This window comes from Cloeon dipterum, chromosome 4 (assembly GCF_949628265.1).
Source record: "Cloeon dipterum chromosome 4, ieCloDipt1.1, whole genome shotgun sequence".
NCBI classification, from domain to species: Eukaryota; Metazoa; Arthropoda; class Insecta; order Ephemeroptera; family Baetidae; genus Cloeon; species Cloeon dipterum.
Genome location: NC_088789.1, coordinates 9,830,033 through 9,849,083, shown reverse-complemented (window position 1 = coordinate 9,849,083; position 19,051 = coordinate 9,830,033). Strand labels below are relative to the sequence as shown.

Here is a 19,051-nt window from a genome sequence, read left to right as displayed (position 1 = left end):
CTCGCAGTTTGTTTTAAACTTATCAGTGACACCTGAAAGCCTGTATGAAGTGCGTTCTTAGATATAAATTTTTCTTAATTGGCCTTGATAACAGAGCTTGTTAATTGTGAAATCGAACTCGATAAGGCGAAATGAAGACACTCGTGATATCTCAGCACATTGCACTGAGGTGATATTTTATTTTTGGTGGTCATCAATGACAGCTGCCTCCTTCAATGAATAAAGATGTTATCTATTGACTATGGAGGAGTTCCAGTGCATTGCCAAATAGATGCAGCGGCACGGGAGACCCTTACCGTGCATTAACAAGCTCAAATTTTAAGATGTCATTAGAGAATGAGTAACAAGGAACTCAAACAATGCCACTGTTACATAACTCAGGCGCATGAATGCCAGCAGTAATTTGTCGGGAGCCGTGTGAATAGGCAAGGCGGCCGAGCGAAAGAGGTCGCCTGAATGGGGAACCGCCGTCAGCGGCACGACGCAATAAGGTGAGTTATTGAAGGACGCGCGCGGCAGATATTTGCAGAAGGACTGTTTGCCGGAGAAATTTCAGACCGGCATTGTGAGAGGAGCCAGTGATTACGTGCTCATCCGCGCTCTTTGCGCGCGCGGCTCATTTCCTGCGTGCCAAGGAAAATAATTCAAGGAAAGCCCCACGGCATATTAAAAAGCATCTCTAGAGCCGGCTCATTAAAAAGGCGGACTCCTCTGCTCGCTTTTTGTGTGCCACTCACAATGCCGGAGGCCGGGTTTTAATTAAAACCGCCGCACCAGCCGAGTCCGCGCCGGGGGCTAAACAGACCCTTGCCGCGGATTGGACCCCAAGACGGCTCGGCTCGGACTGATTAAACCAAAGAGTCTATACTATTGTTGGCTTGCATGATCTCTTGAATCGAGCTAATACAATTAAAGTCGGTAATATTTACAAAACATCCAATTTCTCTTGAATGAGATTAATTTCACAATAAAGGTTAAAAAATAATTATCTTCCTTGAAATTATTTTTCAAAAAGTTAGAACCAGTTAGAATGAATGAATCTCAAAATCCCGAATCTGCTACCCCTTTGGAACGTACTCGAGCACCCCCTCACTTTTGCGCCGTTTCTGCCGGCCTTGTAGTGGCAGTAGTTATGCTCTCTCTCCGCAGCATCCCCACAGATGCTCCCTTACATCCCCGTCGCCGAGTTTGCGCGTTTAAAAAATCGCATTTTCGCTGTAATTCTCGCATTACAGGGGCCGAAACTGGATTTTGAGTTGAGGCAAGTTCAATTTTGGCGGGCTGGTCGGGGGCACGCGGGCGCCTCGGGGTCTCCGGGCTGGCAAGTGGCTCGTGTAACCAAATAACAATCGGCATGCGCGAGAAATCTGCTTTTCCAGTTGGTCCACCCTCTTGAAGGGGAATCGATATTTTCCGGGCTTTGTCAACGGCGGATCCCAATTTGCATTTCTCGTGTGCCGTCTCTGCTGCTGCTACCCTCACAGTGAGTTTGTTTTGGCTCGTCCCGTGGCCGTTCGGCCGCTATCCCAGACCACCTGGCCGCTCGCCCGGCCACCCGAGACGCTCCCCTCAGTGGCGGCCCAGGCTCTCGTTCTCATCTCCTCGCGCAATAATTGTCTCATTTCCCCCAATCGCTGCCACATCTCCGGCAGAACTGCCTTCGTAAACACGGACTAATTTAGTAATTGCCTCCTTACCGGTGCGGATTTGCTTATTTCCAGGCCCTTCACCACCCTTTGTCTCACTTTGAAGGGGCCAATTTCCTCTGTTAGCACTTTTGTTTCTCGCCCTGCTCACCGCTCACGCCGAGCGAGGGAAAATCGCCGTTTTTGCTTTTTAGTCCCGCCACACCAATCGCGTTAATCTTTTTCTCGCGTTTTGTCGTAGCTAAATTAATTTCATTTAGACCTCACGGGTGCCGTGAGTCACTCGGGCAGTTGGTAAATTTTTGTAATAGAAAATAAGTCAATGTTTGCTGGGGAAGGCGTTAGTTTGGGCGGAGCTGCAATAGAGCTAGTTTTGCAAACACGGTTAGGGGCGTCAGATTTCTCGCGGAATTTACGACTGCATGTACGCTCATTTACACTTCCCGCTCGTTAATTTTAATTAATATTCACTGAGTGTAGCTTCTACTTTTTAACATTCCCTTTATCTTAATTAACACATTTTATATGGATTTTGTATGCATGAAGCCGAGCAAGAAGAGCCCTCTTGCATGCTTTCCCACGAAATACTCATTATTCCGGCAACTTTGAAACTGCAAACTCTGCAAAACAAAAGTTTGCCGCAAACAACAGCTGTCTATATGGAGATCATCTCGCCGGAGTTCTAAAACTTTCCCTCGGCAAACATCGCTAATTTCAGACTGTCTTTGAAAGTGGCACACTAGAGCCTCTCATTGCAGCATCATCATGCAACAAACCAGATTTCGCCCTACCCAAGCAAGTTGCCTATTGTGCGCGTCTACTGTAGTTCGGCCCCGTATTTGAGTTGCAGCTAGCGCCGAGTGAGAATGGTCTGGCTTTATTTATTTTGCGAAAAGCGGGCTCAAGTTTTGCGTTGAGGGCAAAAACGTGCACTGTTATATGTATATGGAGTGAACCGTGAGCAAACAAAACAAGCACCAAGCGCCTGCAGGCCGAGCGCTTAGGCAATACGTCGGTCATGGGAGTCGCGCAGATTGCATACCGTGTCATGTTTCAGGAGCTCGCGTCGCACAATGCAATTTTTAATCGATTCCCCACCCTGGTTTCCGATTTCTGATCCCTCAAAGCAGCTTCTTTTGTTCTTTAAGCAAAAATCAATGTGCGTGAACACGCAATTCGCGCTTAACTTTTGACATTTTACGCAATAAATGCGGGCTGGACGGAAATTTAATTAATTATTTTCCACAATGTAGAGAAATGTAAGGGAAAACTAACCATCTACCTTAATTATTATAACAGCCTGCTCCTGTTAAGACTCGTATACATTCTTGATGATTGCCAATGCTCTTCATTCAAATTAACTTCAATGAACGTGCCGACCATTAATTAATTGATTCATTGCCTATGCAAGCTCTCGACAATTGATTTATATTCGTTTCAAACGTAACATCAAGAGCTTCAATTATACGGTATTAAACTTCCCTACTGCGCGCAATATTCGTTCACCTTCACTTTGTAGCTGTCACTCGCAACAAAAATTTCCAATTTACGCGTTTCTTTCTCGACGGACGAGCGCGGGATGTAGGCTAGAAGTTAATTAAAAAAGCTCAAGTCACATCGCTCTCGACGAGTTGGTTTTTCCTGACCTAAAAACTGTCGAATCCTTTGAAGAGGCAGGGTCGCGCGAAAGAGACTAGGACGGACTGCAATTAATTCCGCAGATGGATATTAAGCATATGTGGGTCTAGACCGGGAGCTGCTGCCGAGCTCTCATCTGCATAATCTACGCTAACTACGAGTGGGTGGCCGCTTTGTGCTCGGGCACGACACAAAGAGTGTTTTGTCGCAGACGGCCGCTGACCAGGCCATTGTTGCTCTTTCACTGCAACAAGTTGGGCTTTTTGCAATTCATTCAGACCGGTGGATAAAAACGCCCTGCTCATTCACACTGCTCGCCTACGTGGAAATTTCGAAACCACCTCTTAATTGGGCGCGGCACGCCACCCTTTGTGTTGCGGATTAGTTTGATAGTTCAAAGAACACACACTTTGTTCTTGGAATTTCCACGCGTTAATTATTAATGCAGCTCTCCGCGCTGCGACGTGGTTGTAGCGCAAGTTTCAGCAGAGCAACTAATTAAGGGTCAAAACCTCTGGTGTGATGTGAACTTTGTGTGTTTATTTTGAGGGGAACATTTGCAAACCTAATAGCTGGTTTGCAAACAAACAAAAATTTTATTTGCTGAAATACTGAAAATTTTCTCATTTTTAGATGATCGGGGGCTGAGCGAGCAGCGTGATGGCGGAGAACGCGACGGAGGCGGCGACGCTGGAGCCGCCGGCGCCGTACTCCTTACCTGAGACGGTGCTGATCGCGGGTTTGGCCAGTACCTTGAGCTTCCTCACCGTGGTGGGCAACATCATGGTGATCTTGTCCTTCAAGATCGACAAGCAGCTGCAGACCATCTCCAATTACTTTCTGTTGTCGCTCGCCATCGCCGACGTTACCATCGGCTCCGTCTCGATGCCCCTCTACACCATTTACTTGCTGAAAGGCTACTGGCCCTTTGGGCCTAACGTTTGCGACATGTGGCTCGCCCTCGACTACCTTGCTTCCAACGCCAGCGTGCTCAACCTTCTCATAATTTCCTTTGACAGGTAAACACGCCATTTTTTATATTTTGCATTTAACGATTAAAAAATAAAATAATTTGACAGTGCATTGTAACTAATTTTTATTAATTGCTTCGTTCAGATACTTCTCTGTGACACGACCTCTGACCTATCGAGCAAAAAGGACGACGACGAAAGCAGCGGTAATGATAAGCTCCGCGTGGGGAATATCGTTGCTGCTCTGGCCCCCGTGGATTTTTTCCTGGCCGTACATAGAGGGTAAACGCACCGTGCCCGACACGGCGTGCTACATCCAGTTCATCGAAACAAACCACTACATTACATTCGGTAAAACACGTCGCTTACAACATTTCACTGGCCAGCCGCTAATTGTCAATCTGGATTCCACAGGCACGGCGATTGCTGCTTTCTACGTGCCAGTCACGGTGATGATAATTCTCTACTGGAGAATTTGGCGGGAGACGGAAAAGCGAAAGAAAGACCTGCCAAACCTACAGGCCGGAAAGAAGGAGTGCTCCAAGCGCTCGAACTCGAGCGACGAGGCCATGGACCTCGAGGACTGGAAACGGACGCGCAGCGAGTCGAGTACCGGCCCCGACGAAGTCGACTCTCAGAGCTTTATAGCAGTACCCTACCGCACGGTAAAATGCGATATTGAGCATTGACGCATGAAATAAATTCCGATAGATTGCTGCAGGACACATTTTATCGGAGTTGTCGTGAAGCAAACAGAAAAAGAGCGTTATTTGCCTCCTAGTACAATAATACCAAAAACCGATTTATCGGAGAGGACCTGGAAACTGAAACAAAACTTATTTGCAGTGCGCGGTGCATGGTCCGACGGTGAACCAGCAGTATCACGCACCTTGCTCGCCGTCGTGGATCCGCTACAAGTGCGACCTGCTGGCGTCGTACCTTCGTTGTTGCTTCGCCCGCACCCTCGGCGCCGGCGAGGCGCAACAACCGCCGCAGCACCGTTTCTGGCGCCGCCGCCAGCAGGACTTGGACACGATGAGCGAGGCCGGCTACAACACCTCCGTGTCCATGGAGACGAGCGTGCCGAGTAGCGTGTCGCGGTGCACCTCGCTCAATATGATCAAAGATCCTTACGCGGTGAACCCCACCGCTAGACTGGCGCACTACGACCCAAAACAGTGAGTTCAATTTCAATAGTGGCTGGTAGAATTTAAATTTTTTTAAATTATAATTTGACATTAATTTCCTTTTCTTCTTGTTTGTGGACATTTTTTCAGTAAGCAATGGTACAGCATAGCAGCAAAGCTTTATCTCGCTGAAGAGACAGACCACTTAAAAATGACACAAACCAGCCAGATTTTAATTAAGCTACAAAGTGTATCATTCCTACTGATAAAATTATATTTAGTAAGAAAGGCGGACGAGAAATTTTTTTAACATCATCTCAATTTTACAAAATGGCTTTAACACATGTGACTCTTAAACAGCATGTGTGGCTGACGATGAGACAGAAATTAAAAAAATAAATCATTCTTGCTCAACATTTTTATTTTTTTACCCAAACAGCCACCCATCCTGTTGAAGAGTCGCATGTGGGATAGAGCGTTCTGAAAAATTTTGTTTCATTAGATTTCCCAACGTCTTTCCCCTTTTCTTTGTTCAATTTAATGATTGTACACAATGCTTCTTTACTGAAATGAGACACAATTTCAGGGTGACCGCAGGGGCTCGCACCCTGACACGGTCGGTGTCCACGGAGTCAGTGTACACAATACTGATCCGGCTGCCGTCAGAAAACGAAAAATCGGAGCTGGCGTCGATCAAAATGCTGCCGGCGCTGGATACGGGTTACCCGGATGCGACGCTGCGTCGTCACTCGTCGGACGTGCGCATCCCCTTGAACGCCAAGATCATTCCGAAGCAGCTGATCAAATCCAACTTTCCGCTGAAGAAGAAAAAGAAGAAATCGAACGAAAAGAAGGCGGACAAAAAAGCGGCCAAGACGCTGTCTGCCATCTTGTCCGTGTTCATCATCTCGTGGCTGCCGTACAACGTGTTGGTGCTGCTCAAGCCGCTGACTTCGTGCGAGGACTGCATCAGCCAGGGCGTGTGGGACTTCTTTTACTTCTTCTGCTACATCAACTCGACCATCAACCCCTTCTGCTACGCCCTGTGCAACGAGACATTCCGCAAGACCTACATCAAGATCATCAAGTGCAAGTGGCAGTCTCGCAACAGGGCTGCCCTCAACCGCGGATACTACAACTGACCGAGACAATAAGCCACATCATAGTCCCCGAACTGCGGCTCCGAAAACGCAAAGTCTGCCGGCGAGGCGCACGCAATTCTGGCCCGCTCGGCAAAAACGAATATATTATTGTATAGAGGATATTTAAGAATATACTTGAGATACAAAACTAAATGCGAAGCCTGGTATTTTTCTCGCGCTTCTATCGATGCATTAAATCGGTGTTTGTAAACTGTACTTCCCTCTGAAATACATTTGTGTACTACTTATGCCAAATTTTAGCAAAACACGTGCCAAATATTTGTACGGGCCGACGTTGCGTGCTGTCCCAAATTCGAGAACTTCCTGTCTCTTTCTCTTGATCGGGAGCGTGCGTAATTAAGAATTTCGGAAGAGGCTGATGACGCGCACGCCCTTACTTTGGAGCAAGCATAAGGCCAGATTGTTTGCAAATTGGATTCGCGACAGCGATTAAAAAATAAACACGATGTAATATGTCGCCAGGCAGATTTTGCTCGCGTGAACCGCGCAGGGGTGTTAAAACTAACGAACCAACGGCCACGCTGCTCAACGACCCTCGGTGTGTTCTCTTTCATATCCCCGCCCGCCACAATTGAGGACTGCTGCAGGCAATTGTGCGAATCAGTGTTTGGATGTTTGTATTCTACCTAACGAGCTGTGTTTATTGATTAATATTAAATATACACACATAACATGAAAACCCCGAAACAAGGCTCTGTTTTACTTTTGATCTCGCAAACATCCCTTTTTGTCTCGAACAGAGGAGAATAAAAATTCCGGCACTATCGCTCCAGCCGGAGGCGGATGGAAATTGGATATTGACTTTGATGTTAAGCACACACAAACGATTTCATTTCACCGGGTAAATATAGGAAACCAGCGGAACATGAAAGTGGTGCACAAGTTGCTCCACTACACACAGAGCCCGCAGGGCTGGGATAATTTTATAAAGTGGAAAAATAGTTTTTGGATTTTGGACACCACAATAAAAAATTCCAATACAAAATAGACAAATGTAAAAATCCCGAGAGTCTGAACTTATTCTGCAGCAGCACGTGTCGACTTAGTGTGGTACCAACAGTGAAGCATTCTGTGCGTACGCACGGTCGCACCGTATCGCTATTTCTGTTCGGAGACTAAAAATAGAGCCGGTCTTTGCACTCCGCCCCCATCGGTGGTCCATCTGAATCTGAAGTCGGTTCGCCATGGGCACCATCAAGCAGTTCTCGTTTCCGCTTTTTCAGGAGCAGGTGCATAACGCATTAAACGAAGTAGACGAGACCGAATTCGGCAAACTCCAGGACAATGAGCAGAGGATCCGATATGTCGCAAAACTGCTGGCCAACAAGGATTTGCTCCCTAGGCTGCAGCCGGCGGGCAGTGGGAAAAAATCTGATTTGGCCCTCGAAAGACGCAACGAGGGAAACAAACTTTTCCAGATAGGCGACTTTGACAAGGCTCAGCAGTTGTATTCAGCAAGTCTGTTGGTGGCAGATGATCCTGGTTAGTATAACATGACGTTTAAGCGACAATTACTTGTTCAGTCTACGAAACTGGAGAAATAATATCAATTTAAACCTTTATTTAATTAAAATTTTCAAGCTCCCTGGATGGATCATGTTATTTACACAATTTATTCCTTTCCAGAATCCATGTGCCTGGCTTTGGCTAACCGATCCGCAGCGCTTTACAATATGAAGCAATACAGGCTGGCGTTGAATGACATAAAAGAGCTATACGCTATCGGAGCCTACCCAAAACACCTTTTGTACAAGGTTTCAGAGCGGAGGGCGCGGTGTTTTCTGGCAATGGATCAGAGACTGAGCGCACGCGACGCTTTCAGGTTGTTAACGTTATTAAATAAAATACAATTTTCGAATTATAAATATATTTAGATAAAAAGTGAGTAATCTTGGCGAAATTTTCAGACAGACAATGCAAGCACTGGACGACGCAAAAATGGAAGCAGACCGGAAAACGAAAATGCGCACTGACGTGCAAATCATGCTGGTGATGCTGGAAAAAGGGCTGCTGAAGGACGCACCCCTGCCACCCGATACGTCGGTGAAGCCGCCTGCCCTGTCCGGCGGCGTCAACCCCAACTTCCCGTGCGCCAGCAACAGCCTTCGCTTCGAGTGGGCTGGAAATGCGGAGGGCCGCATGGCCAGGTGCAGGTCGGCCATCCGCACCGGCGACACCGTGCTGGTGGAGTCGCCCGTCGTGGCGGCGCTGCTGCACGAGCGGCGCCACACGCACTGCTGGCACTGCATGGAGCGCCTCGGCACTTCGCTGCCCTGTCCTACGTGCGCTGAGGTCGCCTTCTGCACGGCCAAGTGCAGGGACGCTGCGCTCGGCACGCACCACCGCTGGGAGTGCACCTTCCTGCCCATTCTCCGCGAGTCCAAAGCCTCCGTCACCTGCCTCTTGGCTCTCAGGCTGGCGAGTAACAACAATGTGGACAAGATCAGGGTAAAATAATTCAATATATATATATATATACATAAAGAGCTAGCTTTTGGATGAAAAAATATATTTTTAACATACCATCATTTTTACCATCAATATTTTTTATGAAAGATGGTTATCGATTGCATAAAAACCTCATTTTACGAAATTCGAACAAATATTTGGCTTTCAAAACATTTTTATGTTGTTTGGAAAATTTTCTCATTGCTCCAAAAAACTACTTACATTAAATAGAACCAAACTTACTTACCATAGAAATTCTATCACATTACTATTGGATGCACGAATTAAATGAATTTTCAACTTATCAGAACTAAGAACATGTAGACACCTAAAATGTTTCCCTTGTAAGTGAATGCAGATAAGGTGATAAGCATTGAAGGAATCAAAAAAACTATATATGTTAATATTTTTTCATTTGACCTAGATTTGCTAACTCTAAAGATATTATTTTAAATTTGAGATTTAAAGCAATTTGAGCAGTTCGGAGATCTAATACTGGCTACCCAATGTCGGAGATGGCAAAAAGTGGTTAGTTTAGTGACTCGAAATGCTGAAATTGCTCAACGGGCTGGGAGGCGCACCGGCGCCGACTCGCTACTTGCTGGTTTGCACCTTTCCAGCAAGCGTGATTTGGCTTCACGGAATGAATGTCTAGCGTTTCAATGCAGTCCTCGGTGCGGAGGCAAGTGGCCCTTGAGTGGGCTGGGTCCCTGTGCGGCCTGGTGCGCCCATGTTATCCGTTCGCGGTGTTATTGGGACCCGGGTTCCAGCATTCGTGCCAGTGCAGCGCGCGCCCTTCCCGGTCCTCGGACAGTGATAAAAAGAGCAATATATATATATATATATATAAATATATATTCAGAAAATTTTATATGTAAGCACTGAGAAATAAAAATGTCTTAATTAATTTAGGCTGGTCTCTCAGAGGCTGAAGGTCGTGATGTTCGTCTGATCGGCGAGGAAAAGTACCATTCGCACGACTTGTCCAATTTTTTCTCGCTGGTAAGCCACTCGGAAAGACGATCGCCCCGCGATTTGCTCCAGCGCTCTTTGATGGCGCACTTTTTGCTCGGCGGGCTCTCGCAAGGAGGGTACTTTGGCGGAAAAACAGCCCTAGGCGCCGAGCTCAGCGCCGATCAAGCGTTAATCGGCGGGGCGTTGCTGCAGGCGCTGCAGATCGCGCAGTTCAATAGCCATGAAGTGTCTGAGCTCGTTTCACGCGACAATGACTCAGGTAAGCAAAGAAATATGGCTTTCGCAAATTGCAAAATATGTGAGGGACAACATAGGGTTGCCACAAGAGTCTTCGTAACTTACAACGTTAAATCCAAAATTTAAGGGTACACGTTTTGAAACATCCCCATCAATATTTTGAATTCAGAGTTGGTAGAATTAACAATTGTCCTTAAAAATTTAAATCATAAAAACACCAAATATCACTAAGAATTGATAAATCCAAAACAATATGCGCGGGAAAATTGATATTTCCTTTTTGATGAATATTAATAAATGAATATAAATAAAAATTAATATAGCAAAGACAAGTTATTTTAGAAATCAATTGGATTTTTTTATCTTTTCATTATGTATTAGCCATTTTTCAATTTTTCCTCACACCTGGCTGTCAGCTTATCGTTTAAGGGCAAAACGACTCTCTAAACCCACTAAGAATACTTTAAATTCCTGAAAAAATAAAACAAATTCAACATTTTATTTTGCACTAATTTTCAAAATATTGTTAAAAACCTCAAGATTCGAAATTTGTGTCATTTTCGTAATAGATTTGAAAATTATTACGTAGAAATAAAAAAAATCATCCAAAAATATATTAATCGAGTCTTCAGCGTCAATTCGATGAATAATGGCTTTTTTTTAAACATCTGCCAGACCCGAAGTCGCTATTCATCGGTGGTGCCGTGTACACAACGCTGGCTCTGCTCAACCACTCTTGCAACCCGAGCGTGATGCGTTACCACGCGCCGGGGGGCGTCGTCGTGGTGCGTGCCGTGCGTCCGCTGCAACCAGGCGATGACGTTTCTGAGAACTACGGGCCGCTGTGGACACGTGAGTCACGAGACGTACGCCAGCAACGCCTGCGTGACCAGTATTGGTTTGAGTGCAACTGCGAAGCGTGCGTCGGCGAGTGGCCACTCTTTGAAGACATCTCCGAAAACATCATCCGACTGCGATGCGGAGGCTGCGGTGCCGCGGTCATCTTTGGAGAGGAGCAGATCGCGGCCACGTGCCTCGTGTGTGGACACAAGACCAGCGTCCTCGCGTCCCTGGCCGGAGTTGCGGACACAGAACGAAAAATGGAGGTAAATATGGTAAAAACTGTAGGAAAACAGTCTAGAAATGAAAAACAATATAAGCGTAATAAGTAGAGTGGGGATTTTTTTTTAAAATTAAAGTAGCAACTATTAAAAGATACGATTTTCTACTTTTGATTTATACTTTGACTGTGTTGCACTACTGTATATATGAATGATTGTGAGAATAAAGAAACAAACATCCGAAGATTGAAAATAAAACAATGTTAAATAACTTATTGCATATGAAATAAATTTTTGCTTTACAAGAGGGCACGAACGACCATACTTTGTTTTGGTTAGGTGAAAATGAATTATTTACGTTCTAATATGATTCATTCGCAACCCCGTTTGAAAGCAAAATATGTTAAACATAGATTTTCATTTTAATTTATTTTATTCACTTTTCATATAATTTAAATCGCACTTTGAATTTTTAGCTGGCGAAAATGCGGGCTTTGGACAAACCTGAGGAAGCATTGGACATGTTTATTCAAATTCTGGAGGCGCTAAACAAGTTTCTGGCAACACCTCCCTGCAAGGACTTCGTATTGTGCCAACAAGCTGTACGAAAATGTTTCTTACAAATGGGCAACTGGTTCAAAGGCCGTTAAGAGAAATATTTACAAAAGGGATTTTTAAAAAATAAATTTGTATGGCTTTTTTGGATTTAATTGCAGAGGTTTTAATTCAAAACGATTCATTAACTTGTTAACACATCATGTTTATCTTAATCATTCCCTATAAAAAAATCTTGATTTATAATTATTATTACAAGGAACGTAAGGGACAATGGCTTGTTCAGTGAATTTCTTACAAGAAAAATGCGCCATACGAGGTTATCAGATAAGGCTGAAGTTTCATTTCGCAACGGTCACGTGTTAATTGCTGCCGTTCTAAACGCCTGCGATGCCTTTTATCCAGTCCAAGTAAGCACCAACTTTGGTGTATCCAACTGGAATTCCTTGAATGCAGGAGTCCGTATCAAGGAAAGAAAAGATGGCAAAAACAACAGGTGATCCATCCTCGTTGTGAGCCATCAGAGCGCCGCCCGAGTCACCCTGCAATTAAAGGACCGATTAAATTTGATCAGGTCGTCAATAAACTCTTACTTACAAAGCAAGGTCCTCTGCCTCCGGCAGTCTCCACGCAATATTTGTTGGGCGACATCCAACCTGCGCCATACCTGGTTTCACAGGTGCTCGGCGCAATCACTCTGTTCGGTGATTTCATCAAGACATCGTGCATTTTATTGTAATCTGTTAAAATAACTCGATAAGTTCGTTTTCAAATCAATATTTAAGAGCGAATCACTAACTTTGGCTGATGAAGCCCCATCCAAGCATTGTGCCATAGATGCCTTCCAAATTAAGATCCGCTATTTCTTGGGTTGGCAAAGTGGCTGGGCTAATATAAGCTGCAAGACATATCTTTAAAATTTCAAGCTCTTGAATTGTTGAAATAATTATTACGTGAGGAAGATACAGTTCTAGGCAGCCGGATCAAAGCAATATCGTTATCATAGAATGCGTTGTTGTAGTCAGGGTGGGTGTAGAAGGAGGTCGCATTGAGTCTAACTCTGCTGAACTCAAGAGGGTTGGATATGTTGTAAGCACCCAACCAAATTCTCGCTTTGTCGGCTCTGCAAATATAATTTTTCAGTGCTCTATTTCCGCTGCCAAAATTCATCCGCAATTGCTCACCCTTCAATGCATTGCGCCGCAGTCAACACAAAGCTGCTGGAAATGAGAGAGCCACCACAGTATGAAATAACCTGGCCTCCATTGAACGCTTCCACGAGGGTAACCCAGGGATAATCACCCCTGACCACTGATTCGCCACCGATGATGCGACTGGTTGGCGAGCACCAGGTCTGAAATATTTTTAGTCCAGTGTAAAATTCATGATGGGATATAATAATATATTTATTAAATTATAGGCTTCAGTGAAAACAATATAAAAATACTTACGGAGGTTAGAATGCAGCATGTAAAAACGCACAAGAGAAGTACCAACTTCATGGCTGATTGCTATGGGTGTTGTTAGCAGATTAAAATTTTTTGCTTCGCTCTCGAGGGGACGGTCCTTTTTGCTCTTGACGGCGTTTTTAAAGATCGCAATCAGATTTGCTTTTATCATAGATCAGTTGACGTCTAACGTGTTATAAATTATCGCGAATCTGTGAGAGCTTAGACAAGTTTTATAGAGCCGCACTATAACTAGAACATATTTATGAAAATGATCCTATGGCAAACACAATTTTAAGCCACTTATATCCTTTCTTTAAGATCATCAAAGTCTGTTTATCCCGCCTATCAGTTTGTTGGGTTACGAACAGGGCCCGTCCTAGGCTGAATCATTTATTGCTAATGCGTATTTTGGAGCTCCTATTATGCTTATTTTTAAGAGCCGCAATAGGGCCCATCATTTGACACCAAAAGAAGGTTCGGGATTACCAGGAGGACTTCTTATCATCAGTCCGGCCCTTTTTAAGATTGTCTCCGCAAAAAAGATGCTCATATAATATTATTTTATTGCTTGTATTCATTGGAATTAAAGGAGTGTTCTGATGCGACCTTCCACAATTTTATTAATTTTTCATCACTGAGTCACAATTTCATTTGATATTCTATGCACCTACAATTCCATTAATCCAGTCAACGAACTGACCAACCCGGATGAAACCAACTGCGAAACCATCCAAGCAGCCTCTTGTGTCCAGGAAGGAAAAGGTACCAATGATCGTTTTATCGCTTTCGCGGATCAGACCGCTTCCAGCATCACCCTGAGGGATATTGATTAATTTTAATGCAAGATTAGGGAATGTAAGCAGATTAATTTATAAATCAATTCTTATAATGATTTTCTTCAACACGAAAATTTGAAAAAGTTACTTCTAACACGCAAGGAATTTTTGGAAACACTAAAAAATTAAGAAAAAACGCTTAATTCCACGCAGAGCAGATGACATTTCGTAATTTCATAGTTTTTCTAAACTTCATTCTGCACTATGATATTAAATAATATTTACAAATAGTGTGAATTACATAACAAGGTCCATTCAAGTCTTGGGTTTCGATGCAAAGCTTGCCGGGACCCATCCAGTCAACACCGTAATGGGCCTCACAGTCGACTTTTTCAATCACCGTGTTGCGAGTGAAGCGCAGAGTTGGGCTCAAAGAGTTGGTGCCTGTAATATTACAAATTTGTACAAAATTTCTGGATTCATGGTATTTAACGAACCATCAGGTGAGCCCCAACCAGCAAGAAGACCTTCCGTGCCAATGAAATCGCTTTCAATGTCAGCTCCAGAAGGGAGATTTGCAACCGCAATAAATTCTATTTTGGAAGAGATTTAGAATTTGGATATGCAATTAATCCGTACTTAATGATATATACCATTGAGTTCGAGAGTTCTAGGAAGGGTTATGACAGCGATATCATTGTCATACACACTGTTGAAATCAGGGTGAGTCGTGAAGTCACTGGTTTCCATGAGCACTCGATTTGGTTCATCTGAAGCTGTGATATTGAACGAGCCAAAGTACATGCGGGCAATTTGAGCGCTGAAAGGAATAAAGCTTAAAAATTGTTGGACGACCATATTAAGTTATGCAACCTGTTTGTCATTTCTGATTTTGGGGTTACGTAAGAGAAATTTGAAAAATAATTAGAGTATATATGTACTCTGATTAATTGATTGTCTGTAACACGGTGTATTTTTAAGAGGGGTCCAAATATTTATTTTTGAACTAATTTGATGAAATTGATTTCAAAAATGTTTTAATTAAGAAGTTGTTATTTTTGTACGATGACCCCATTCCCACTTTTAATGATTATGAATTATGAAAATCATTAAAAGATGTATTTTACCCGTCAAAGCACTGAGCTGCAGTCAAAACATGTCTGTCAGAAATTATGGTTCCGCCGCATCCTGAGATAGCCTGGCCATTCGCAACGCCCTCAACGAATACTTGCCACGGGTAAGCGCCGGGGGTAGATTCTTCCCCGCCGACAATGCGACTGCCCAAATGGACAGAGTTCGCCTGAAAAGAATATGTGAAATTGATTCCTGAGTTTGTACGTCTGTGCAATTATGAATCTCACACTGTGAAGGGCCGCAACAAAAATAATTGCTAAAGAAAGGTGTTTCATCTTGGCAGACTACCAAAAGCATCAACTGAGTGGGATAAATTACTATAAAAAGGGTATAAATAATAGATTAGATAAGCTTTAATCGATCGCCGGTAAAAAATTTGTTCGTTTGAGGTCATTCCGATTCCATAAATTAAGTGTTCTGAAAACATTTGATGTGCGAGATAATTCGACAGATCGCTTGATTATTTGCATCATTTGAAACAAAATCGAAGCATTCTAAAGATAACGAAACACCGAACATGATTGATAACGCGTCTTCACACTTATACGTTTGATGAAAACGGACAATGAGAGCATAAAAAAATGAAAATTTTCAGCAGGAGAATAAGACAATTTCAAATCCCACATTCTTGTGTTTGATTAAATTTAAAAGGGTTTATAATAAATTTAATCATGCTTAATATTTTGGGATCTTTCATATTTTGTTAATAAAGATTTTCATAAATATTTTTCATATTACATCAAAGCTACCGCCTGTGGAATGATCTCCCACCGAATGTGCGTCTCAACGAAAACGTTAGTGCATTTAAATTATTCTTAAAAAAACAGTTGTTGTTCCTCAAGAAATATTGAACCAACGTCTTACCTCTCTTTCAACAATTAGTTCCTATTTGAATTCATTTGTCTGGATATGGTAATGTATAGGGCAAAATATCCCAGCAGAACCACTATAAAATCATTTGAAACTACATTATTTGCTTGGCATTCAATACCTTTTTCTTTAAATTACTTAACAGAGCTCGCAGTTTTTTATCGGGTTTATAAATAAAAGCTTAGTTAATTTTGGCCAAGACCAAATATAATAAACGTCGATCATCTTAAAATTTAATAAAAAATCGAGTGATTTTGTTTCAGCATAATCCCTGTATGACTCAACTATCTTTTGATTTGGCGACATTTCAGTGACTTGTTCGCTTGTACATTTATTTTGCCTTTTTAACTTATCTTGAATTTCATTTATGTACATGATTCAGTGATAATAAATTAAAATAACAATTTTAAATCATATTTATCCTTTTTCATCCTTTTATATAGCCTCACAGGTGAACTTAAGATTGTTCCATTAAATATTTTTTATTCTTGGAACAAAGTTATGCGAATAGAATACAATCATATTATCTGGGAGAGCTTATTATGACTTGAAACTCGAAGCAGGCAAATCATTGTGAGCAGAGTGTATGGGAGAGTGCTAGATCCTCAACCATACTGCAAAAACCAAAAGGAGATCGTGCGCGTGCGTCGCGGTGGCGGCTGTGGGTCGCGTTCGCCACGTACCGGCGGTGCTGGAACCGCTTGCACCATTTCAATGGTTTCATCCTTTTTGGCGCCAAAAGCACGTGTCAATCCCAATGCCAGAAGTGAAGAATATGAAATCTAATCAAAAGGGTCAAAAAGCTACCACCGCTGTTTTTGAACTCTTTGTACCTTTCTGCAATTTTCAATGTGAGCAGAAAACCGATAGTACATGGAAAGTAATAATATTTCATTGAAACAATAAAAGTGATTATGGGCCAAATAATACACTCTGATTTGAGGATAAATTATTTTTACGCGTTTCTTAACAATAATTATCGTGAAATATTCTTCCGTTTTTAATCAATATTGCACTTTAGACGGCTAGTTGATAAACTTTCTTGAAATGTGATATGGTTGGACTCACACTTCTCGCTCTGATGGAGAAAGAATCAATGTTAATGCCCTATCCTTCCAAGAAGTGCGAGTTGGGCGAAAAGTGTGAGTAAGAAAAACGCAGAGTGTGCGTGCGTGAGCCAATGGCATCACCGCTGCAAGGATACCCGTTCTAGGTCGAGGCTGTGGGCTCGGTCTGCCGATCTTGTGCGTCGGTCATAATATACGCTGCTTTCCACAGCTCGCGAGCATAAGCACGTAAAGACAACGTAGAGCAAACACAGTCGCGTTTGATTTTCAATTGCAAAAAATCGGAGCGGTACTTCGCGATGGAGTTTTGTTTGCTGGTTTTATCGCTTTTAATAGGAGTGCCCGCAATATTCTTGACCTGGATTGTAGTCCAGATCGCTTACGTGCACATCTTCTCTCGCTTCATCAAAAGGCCAAAAGATTTTGTGAAGGCTTATGGACCATGGGCAGGTATTGTGCGATTTTAATATTTTTTATTGCAATTCATCGAGACTAGCAATTATTTTAACTCTAACATCTAATTTGCGATTCCAGTGGTCACTGGCAGCTCTGATGGAATTGGTAAATGCTACGCTTTTGAACTGGCTAAACGTGGAATGAATATTGTTCTTATTAGCAATGAAGACGAAAAGCTGCATGCTGTTGCAGAGCAGCTGAGTAAGCAATTATTACCAATTTTAAATATTTTAATTATCCCCAGGCGTGACTTGTAGGTATAAATTTTACTATAAATAGTTTGATGCGGTGGTTTGTAATATAACTATTTAAATTTTAGTAGCTAATGATCATTTTTTTCGCTTTTACTTGAAAAATAAATTATAAAATAATTTAAACTGCTACTAAATAATCACTTAATTGATAACGCTTGAGGCATAAAACTTATAAGTTCATACAAGTTAATTTATTTTAGTCCAGTTTCTATAGTACAAAAATCAATCTTGTTATTTCTCATACTGAAAAAGTATATATTTGCGTTTTAGGAGTATAATTATATAATTAAAAAAATAACATTGATTTCCATTTACAGATAAAAATCATGGCATCGAGACAAAAGTAATAATTGCCGATTTCACCCAGACAGAAGATGAGCATCAGAAAATATTCTCAGTTTTAAGAAAGCTTGATATAGGAATACTTGGTATAAAAGCTCAACCTTAAAAGGAGCACAATCGTTTTAACTAATTTTATTCACAAAAAAGTAAACAACGTTGGCACAGCTGCAGGCCTCCCAAAGAGTTTTACGGAAATGTCGCGAGAGCAGATTTGGTCCATAATGATGGTCAACATGTGTGCAGCTACCTCAATGAGCCACTTAGTGATGCCCAAGATGAAGTCAAGGGGTCGAGGGATGATCGTCAACATCGCGTCGATTACCGCGATCGCCCCGGCACCTCTCGGTGCTCTCTATGCAGCAAGCAAGGTATTTATTCTTTAACCTAATCATTCTTAGTTAGTTGAGTATCGTTTGGCTTCGATTTAGGCGTACATCAGGAGCTTTTCTGAAGCACTGGAATTTGAATGCAGAGGCACTGGCGTGCATGTTCAGACAGTGTGTCCATCTTTTGTAAAGACCAATATCATGGGTAACAAAGCTTTTGATGTTCCCGCTTCTGCAATTTATCCGCTGCCAGAGACATTTGTGAAGAATGCAGTTGCAACAATTGGAAACTGCAAATCTACTTCGGGTTGCCTCTCACATGACATCCTGGTAATTAATTTCCTAACTAAGTATTGAAACAAAAAGTGTTCACATGTAACCATGTTTCAGATGACAGCATTTCTATTTTTGCCGCGAAGTGCACTTACCTGGATTTTTTACTACATTGCCCTGACCGGTGCAAGGAAAGACCGTAGAGATTAAAAACTGATTAGAACAACTGAAAACATGGAATATGTTTATGTGTCAATCTGTGACAATATTATTTGCTTAAA

General features: G+C 42.6%; 5 protein-coding genes across 8 annotated transcripts; 3 read left to right on the top strand and 2 right to left on the bottom strand.

Moving 5' to 3' along the window:
- The first annotated feature begins 254 nt into the window (after window positions 1-254).
- On the top strand, window positions 255-7,235 carry mAChR-A (muscarinic Acetylcholine Receptor, A-type). Of its 4 annotated transcripts, none has more exons than XM_065489453.1 (6): window positions 255-491; window positions 3,918-4,303; window positions 4,401-4,606; window positions 4,670-4,920; window positions 5,102-5,433; window positions 5,969-7,235. In XM_065489453.1, the coding sequence occupies exons 2-6, from the start codon at window positions 3,945-3,947 to the stop codon at window positions 6,522-6,524; spliced, it is 1,704 nt and encodes a 567-aa protein (XP_065345525.1). In that variant the 5' UTR covers window positions 255-491; window positions 3,918-3,944; the 3' UTR covers window positions 6,525-7,235. The 4 variants fall into 4 exon arrangements, with proteins under 4 accessions (XP_065345525.1, XP_065345527.1, XP_065345524.1 ...); XM_065489455.1 differs by lacking the exon at window positions 255-491 and adding an exon at window positions 1,133-1,261; XM_065489452.1 differs by lacking the exon at window positions 255-491 and adding an exon at window positions 1,281-1,483.
- Window positions 7,236-7,572: 337 nt separating this feature from the next.
- On the top strand, window positions 7,573-11,976 carry LOC135944654 (SET and MYND domain-containing protein 4-like). Its single transcript, XM_065491752.1, has 6 exons — window positions 7,573-8,027; window positions 8,172-8,367; window positions 8,453-8,993; window positions 9,906-10,227; window positions 10,881-11,311; window positions 11,743-11,976. Exons 1-6 carry the CDS (start codon window positions 7,730-7,732, stop codon window positions 11,914-11,916), a joined length of 1,962 nt encoding a protein of 653 aa, XP_065347824.1. The 5' UTR covers window positions 7,573-7,729; the 3' UTR covers window positions 11,917-11,976.
- Window positions 11,977-12,075: 99 nt separating this feature from the next.
- On the bottom strand, window positions 12,076-13,636 carry LOC135944662 (brachyurin-like). Its single transcript, XM_065491761.1, has 6 exons — window positions 13,273-13,636; window positions 13,006-13,175; window positions 12,775-12,944; window positions 12,621-12,719; window positions 12,419-12,561; window positions 12,076-12,363 (listed from the first exon to the last, which is right to left on the bottom strand). The coding sequence occupies exons 1-6, from the start codon at window positions 13,321-13,323 to the stop codon at window positions 12,199-12,201; spliced, it is 798 nt and encodes a 265-aa protein (XP_065347833.1). The 5' UTR covers window positions 13,324-13,636; the 3' UTR covers window positions 12,076-12,198.
- A 251-nt stretch (window positions 13,637-13,887) lies between these two features.
- On the bottom strand, window positions 13,888-15,518 carry LOC135944664 (brachyurin-like). The gene is made up of 6 exons (XM_065491762.1): window positions 15,410-15,518; window positions 15,176-15,348; window positions 14,702-14,868; window positions 14,546-14,641; window positions 14,350-14,492; window positions 13,888-14,087 (listed from the first exon to the last, which is right to left on the bottom strand). The coding sequence occupies exons 1-6, from the start codon at window positions 15,455-15,457 to the stop codon at window positions 13,932-13,934; spliced, it is 783 nt and encodes a 260-aa protein (XP_065347834.1). The 5' UTR covers window positions 15,458-15,518; the 3' UTR covers window positions 13,888-13,931.
- Window positions 15,519-17,186: 1,668 nt separating this feature from the next.
- LOC135944659 (inactive hydroxysteroid dehydrogenase-like protein 1) lies at window positions 17,187-19,027 on the top strand. The gene is made up of 6 exons (XM_065491758.1): window positions 17,187-17,569; window positions 17,654-17,776; window positions 18,147-18,257; window positions 18,319-18,539; window positions 18,600-18,827; window positions 18,888-19,027. The coding sequence occupies exons 1-6, from the start codon at window positions 17,419-17,421 to the stop codon at window positions 18,978-18,980; spliced, it is 927 nt and encodes a 308-aa protein (XP_065347830.1). The 5' UTR covers window positions 17,187-17,418; the 3' UTR covers window positions 18,981-19,027.
- The last annotated feature ends 24 nt before the right edge of the window (window positions 19,028-19,051 follow it).